The sequence below is a fragment of the Xyrauchen texanus genome, chromosome 43 (genome assembly GCF_025860055.1).
Source record: "Xyrauchen texanus isolate HMW12.3.18 chromosome 43, RBS_HiC_50CHRs, whole genome shotgun sequence".
Classification (NCBI taxonomy): domain Eukaryota; kingdom Metazoa; phylum Chordata; class Actinopteri; order Cypriniformes; family Catostomidae; genus Xyrauchen; species Xyrauchen texanus.
Window position 1 is genome coordinate 9,178,480 of NC_068318.1, and position 7,363 is coordinate 9,185,842.

At 36.2% G+C, this 7,363-nt stretch overlaps 1 protein-coding gene across 1 annotated transcript; it reads right to left on the reverse strand.

Annotated features, from left to right (window-relative positions):
- Nucleotides 1-3,413: 3,413 nt before the first annotated feature.
- ptgdsa (prostaglandin D2 synthase a) lies at nt 3,414-7,209 on the reverse strand. Its single transcript, XM_052115479.1, has 5 exons — nt 7,094-7,209; nt 4,456-4,595; nt 4,188-4,264; nt 3,948-4,058; nt 3,414-3,848 (listed from the first exon to the last, which is right to left on the reverse strand). Exons 1-5 carry the CDS (start codon nt 7,187-7,189, stop codon nt 3,709-3,711), a joined length of 564 nt encoding a protein of 187 aa, XP_051971439.1. The 5' UTR covers nt 7,190-7,209; the 3' UTR covers nt 3,414-3,708.
- Nucleotides 7,210-7,363: the final 154 nt, after the last annotated feature.

A 7,363-nucleotide genomic window follows, 5' to 3' on the forward strand; every position in this document is an offset into this window, starting at 1 on the left:
GTGGCGTAAGTAAGGGCAACTATTCGTTTGTCGTGGGGGCCGTAAGAGGGGGGCGGCTGCCACAAAACAGACAATGTCACATTGGGTGAGGGATGCTATTGCCCTTGCCTATGAGGTGTGCGGTGAAGCTTCACCAGTAGGCACAAGCTCATTATACCAGGGGGGTCACTTCTTCAAAAGCTTTGGCAGGGGGTGCCCCTCTGCAGCATGTTGGTAATGCAGCAGGCTGGTCCTCTCCACACACATTCATAAGATTTTATAGTTTGGATGTTCATGCCACTCCGGGCTCTCAAATCCTTGAGTCAACATCACAAGCTCATGTCTGAGACCTTTCACATTCTCGTGAGCACACACTACACAACAGTAAGGGGTCCAGACACCCAGAGTGCAGCGGTGTGGGTATTCTCGTTCCCATAAGCGCTGAATCAAGCGCAGCATTAAGGGTAGCTTTTGACAGGGAACGTCTCAGGTTACTTGACTGTAAGCCTTGTTCCCTGAAGAAACAGAATGAGATGCTGCGCTTCATTGCCGCACTGAGGATGTCCCAGGACTGCTCTTCAGACAAATATATTTGATGATGCACCTGTGGCACATCTATTTATAGCCCCTGGTACTGGCGCATTCTGATGATGTCACCAACAGAGGCTATAAAGGTTCTAGTCAATTTCATTGATGTGTTGCACACATATTCACAGCTGGTCACTCCTAAAGACGTTCCCATAAGCGCTGAATCAAATGAAGCATTAAGTGAATCAAGCTGAATCAAGGGAACAAGGGTTACAGTCAAATAACCGGAGACGATCCCTTTCATAGAAAGAGGCAGAAAGCATGCTTTTTATTGAATATGCAACCTAAAGCAAATGACAGATATAGATACAGAACTGTTTAATGCAGAGAACAGAGCAATAAAAATACCAGCGATCGCTAGGAAAATATAGACAAACCATTAGTATATTTTCTTAATTGTCTATTTATTCATGACATTTCTACTCAGTCTAAACTCTTATTATTATTATGCTTTACAAAGTGTTTATAAGGATTAAAGTGAAGCAAAGTAGAGCACAGTTAGAGCAATCTAGGAGCAAATAGTGCCGTCTTCTGCCTTCGGACATGGACATCACCATAAACACAACGGATAACAACACCAAAAATCAATGTGTATATTTTTGCAAATTTTCGTTTTCTTTATAGAAATAGAAGGATGAGTCAAAACAAATAATTGTGGAAATCAACATTATGCCACAAATGCTGAACCAGGAATAATCCTTTAAGTGTCCCACTTTACCTGTGTTCACCTTACCATGTCATCAAAGTTTTACATTATTATACAATTATGATACATCTTGCTACATTTCTCTTTTTCTTTCCTTATCCCTTCTGCATTAAACACAGACACTACTCTCTCCTCTAATTGCAGAACTCTAGAGCCAAACATATATACATGCACACATGTTCTTCATGAACAGAATAAAATGTTTATTTGTACAATGTATAGAGAAGTTGCCAATTCCTCTCCTTTCTTCTGTGTTCATGGTTCAATAATTAGTCAGGGTTACAATGAAATATAACAGTTCAGACCTCATGATTAGTTACAATATTACCAGCAATTATTAGACATAGTCCAACGATGTCATTTCAGCTCATTAAGGTAAGCTCATTAAGCCTAACAAGTAATATACAGAACAACTGTTTGAATGTATACAAGAGAAAACTAAATAAATTACAGTCCAGTTCAAGGCTTTTGTTAGCGGATAACTTTGTAATACATTATGGTGGAGGACAGTACTTTATGTCTTTGATTACTTTTATTTATATTATTTCAGGCCCTGAAATAAGCTCTTGCTCGCCTAATTTGTTGAAGGACAATGATCTGAGAAAGAAAAATAGAAATGAAAGGTTTTGCTAGTAACTGATAAATCAGCTACTTCAGCAACCCAAATCACGTCCATAGATCTCCCTTACAAAAATCTAGAGTTCTGGCAAACTTCTAGCAAATTTGCCACTCATTATTTTCACATGCAAATGAGCTTTGCGGAAAACTCTTTTTCATTGTAGCCAAAGGTTTGCTGCAGGTTCACAACTAACGGCAAAGATCTGCAAACTGGGTTCCCACATTCAAGGCACAATGTTCCAGGATATTTTATGTGTCACATGATTGTAATATTTAAGCAAAAACACATGAGAGGTCATTCAAATTATGGTGGTAGGAGAGTTATTTTTTTCAACAGTTTAATTCGATTTCATAAAAGAAATGGTGTCTAAATAAATTAATCTTTACTAATTTTAAACAAATAAATATTTATTTATTTTAAGGAAATACATTTTTCAAAATAATTTTGCATTATTTTTTATCAAATGAGGTGCTTTTCTACAAAATCTTTACAGCACAATCCGAAACAACACTGGAGATATTTTTGTCAATTGATGTGCTGCACAACATAACATCACAAATGTGAGATATTGCTTTAATTTAACTTGAGCTTTTATTTTGGCATTTCTGTGTGCTTTTGACGGTAGTTTCTCACCTTCGGATAATTAGTTTTCTACTTCCCAGTGTGATTATTTAAGCCCATTAAACTAAATATAAAGTCTGCATGTGCTGCACTCTTCAGAATGCTCTGCTCACTGTATTCAAATTTTCTTTTTGAAAACTGGAGCCCCATCATATCTCAAACCAGTATCAAATTTTTTGGGACTGGATTCAGTGATTTTATCTGCGTTTTCCGCATCGTGGAATTCATAGGGCCCTATACTGTAGTCACATGTGGTGATGGCAGTATAAGCAGACTCTGATCGTTTAATTATTGAAAATGAATTTACATACCGAGGTGTAAAGGCCAAATCTCCACACTACCACTATTCAGGGTGTCATAAACATAATAATTTTTTTTAAATCTGTGGTCTGACTTTCGTCGTTGTCTAAAGTTTACTCAATAAATTTGGATAATTCAAATGATTTTGTAGTTAACACTACAGCAGTGTTGGAACTGAAAAAACTGCACTATATCAATACTTGTATAAAAACCGTCTGTGACTGGATCAAAAAGTTTTATCATACTAAAATATTTTCTAGGACAAATAATTATTTTCCAGGACATTTAGGTATTTTTCTCATTTCCCATGACTTTTCCATGACTGGAAAACTACTTTGCAAAATTCCAGGTTTCCCAGGATTTCCAGGATGCATGGGAACCCTGTTCTGACAAACATTTGTATTGAATTGCAAGTTCATTTGCATGTGAAAATAATGAGTGGGAAAGTTGCGGCAAGTTTGTCAGAACTCTAGATTTTTGCCTCTGATGCACACTAGGTTTGGGAACAAAGCTACATTAGCCAGTAGCAGTTCTAACTTTTTTGGCCCAGGGTGCCAAAAAAGTTAGAACTGCTACTGGCTAATGTAGCTTTTTTCCCCAAACCTAGTGTGCTGCCTTGCAGCCTACCGCTTACATCAGGCAACCAACTTCTAAGGTAACATCTTAATTATCATAGAACCTCAATATTGAACAGATTTGAACCACTTTACATAGACAGCATGAGAAGTGCATGAGAGACTCAACCGACACTCACGGGGTGCCAATTCACAAGTTTCTGTAGGGTCTTGAGGCAAATCCAGGGGGGCAATTGGGGAACAGTTTTCGTGTGTAGAGCAGGCTTATGAAGCCTTAAAATGCTGTCAAAATAGCCAGCTTAATAGGTTTGGGAACAGTGCTAATGTGTAAATATACTGCAGTTTGCATGTTTACCAGTAGGTAGTGGTGGAGTCAGTATGGAGTCTTTGGAAAATCCTCGAGCTGTGGCATACGCTCTGAACTTCTCTATCAGATCGGCTCTTAATTTTTTAGTGCGGCCTACAATGAAAATGGAGGCAGTGAAAAAAGTTACAAACAGATACACTGACCCTAAATGTTTATTTTACAATTTCACACTGTGGTTAATGAAAAGCTTACCATAAAGTGATACTTGTGTGTACTTCTTGTTGAACTTCCTGTGTTTGAGGACCAATGCATACTCTGTGTAGTTTGTCTCCACCACAGTAACATCCTTTACTCTTCTATGACCTTTAAATAATAATACAAACTGACAATTATTATTATTGTTTCCCCAAAATTCAGACATCAATCACTGGTCTACATAAAGTTTGCTATGATGTCTCATTATTCTGTGATAAATCTCTGCCGTCAACTTACGAGTGCTGTAGTAGTTAAATTGGCCGGGCACAGACGTCTTCTCATAAACATAGAGCTTACGTTGGCAACCAGACAACCTGCGTGTAATCACATGTAAAAGGGGGACAGGAGACATGGGACTGGGCCAAACCGCAAAACACAGTGAGTGTATTACTAGATTTTAAGTTATAAATGGTCAGTAACTATGTAAGGAAAAGTATTATTCAGCCAAGGTCAATCATGTAAGGTTACAATTAGTTTTGCTTTTTAAAGAGATTCTCTCACACACCTTAAACTCCACATTGTCATGTTGACATCTCCATTTTCCTTTGGTTCCACTATGCCCATAGAAATGGTCAGTCCGCTTCTAAACGCAACAAAACCTGGAGAATCATAGGCGAGGCCGATCCGATACCACTTTCCTGCAAACTGAACATAAACAGACCATCTTGTGGTGCAGAACTTACAGCACAGAGATGAAGTGCTCTATTTTCATGATTGTGTGCGTGCAACAACCGTGCAAATAGTCGCTAAATCTAAGAGCAACAGGGCGTTACGCTAAGATGTTTCAAAAGCACGTCTGTTTTCAGTGCAAAGTCTAAACGAAGTTCCTACAGTGGAACATCAAATTATGTCCCCAATCACTGTCGTAGCTGTTTTATGAAACAAAATGTATCAACAATTTTGCCAAACTCACTTGTGCTTAGAGTTAGCGCATGCTTGCACAAAAATACCAAAACTTGATGGCCACGCCCACTGATTTTGGGCATTTGACATATTGCTTGGTGCTGCGATTAGCGCTATAGCACTCTTAAAATAGGGTCCTTAAAGTTGTGTTCCAAAGTTATATCAACCCTGTTACCATTATTACGCTCTTTTATTAAAATATTATATAATTCCATAAATGTCATAATGCCATCTTCGTTGTCTTAGTATATGAACAGTACAAGTAAGCTTCTCTTATCCATTTTTTTTTTTTACTTTTGTCTTAACTTGGTTACCATGATTTTGTACATAAAACAACATATAATGAAACACTATTTGTTTTGTAGAAATATCAGCATTAATATCAGCATTAAATACTTTTTCTAAACACCTTTTAGTGATGATCTTGAGCTTAAATCTAGTGATTGCTGAATGAATTGTACAATTGTCAACCTGGTGTCTGTTTTAAGGCATAGCTATATCTTACATACATACTGTATAAATGCAGTTTCATATAATGCAGTTTATTAACACTTAGACATTATTTGTCCAGTACAATGTTAAAATCTTACAGGAATTTACTTCAAAAAATTACCATTTTGAAATGGATCCAATTTTGCAGAATGATCAACAAATAAGTTGATCCATTGAGTTGATCCATTTTTATTTACCTAAATTCTTATAATCTAAAAGATTTTAAATAATTTAAGTCATCTTGTGCCCCCTTGTTGAAAACCACTGGCCTAGAGTTGTAATGCCTTTAGATTTATACTTGTATCTATTTATATCGATCTATATATAATACCAGTCTCCTGTACTTAACAGAGAGTTGTACACACATTTCAATTTGTACTTCCCAGAATTTCATGTTTTCCAGTGGCATGTTTTAAACAAAGAATTCCATGTATACACTAATGTACACAAACCAAACCAAGAACCAGCACTTTTCTCCATAAACCTTGAAACATCTCAGTATTATTAGCAATATTAGAAAGTTGCTATATAAAACGCAATACACTTCACATTACAAATTACTTTTTATAACATTGTAATCAGCTCACTTAAGTGACTATATCATCTAAAGTATTTACATTACCTATTTACTTTCAAGTTACTTTCTAAAACACTTTTCACAGAAAAGTTCATTTCTTTAACAAACTGAAAATAATGTCTACAGTATATTTCCACATTCTTCGTTGTTGCACATATACACATGCTAGCACCTTATATTTCTCCCCTTCAGTGAGTCATTAGACAGTCACAGAAACACAAACAGATGCACATACGATCATAATTTAAATTATACAAAAATAATGCTATTTTAGAAATGTGTAGTCCAAGTAATGTACAGTACGTAAAGTGATTACCTGCATTGAAAGTCAGTAGCTGTATTGATTATTACACTGCAAAACATTCTGTAATATTAACGGTAAAATTATGTAAAAATGCTACAGTAAAAAAAACAAAACATTAATTGGTTAACAGGTAGTTACAGTAACCTAGTATAAGGTAAAACAAAAATAAAATAAAAAAAATATATATATATATTTATTAACAATACATGTTATCTTACAGTAAAATATTGTAAAGATTTTGTATTTAAAATGTAAAAGGTATGCTGCACATCTGCCGGTTATCATAATGCGTTACAATAGTCTTTTATTTCTTTTTTTTGCTAAAAGTACAGTAAATAATCACTTTGAAATCAGATTACACCCAACACTGATTATTAGAGGCCGAATAACTGAAGAAATCATCTGTTCCTTGTTGCAACACTGACTGCATTACACTGTCTCTCTCTCTTCTGTAAATGCAATCGATGTTCTGTTGAGTATTACCCTGTTCTATTATATTCAAACAGACATGAAAATCTTCTGTTTGTCCATATTTAGCATTGAGAAAGAAAAAAAAAGTTGCTCAAGAGTTCCTTAAATGTCATATTTCAGCTGTCTGAATCTGGGATAACACTGGAGGAGTATCTATAGAGGTGTCAAAATTGCAAGCGTCACAGCCTGGACCCTCAAAAAAATAGTCAATTTTCAAATAGCTGTGAAATATAATTATATGTTGTTACTACTAGTCTTTAACCCCATAACATTACATGCTAAACTTCCACAGAAAAAAAAAAAAAAAACCTGGTCTATTCAAAACTGGTCTATGCAAAATGAAAAACTGCTCTCTCCTCCAAAACATCATGTAAAATAGACGGCAAATGTTCTCACCCTCTGGAGGTCAAAGTTCTTCTGTGGTTGGACATTGGCGTGGACATCTATCAAGAAGAGCATCACCAAAGAGCTGGTCACCAAGGCAATCTTCATGGTTCCGTGGAAGAGAAACACAGCCAGGAAAGTGGGATTCTGGACTATGCAGGGTCTGTCAAAGGGGTGCTAACCATATAGGCTCCTCCCACTGACTAATCCAGCTAATCAAATGCAAGAACACATCCAACAGAGGCACCATTCATTTCTACAGCGGCCTCAAATATATTTGGA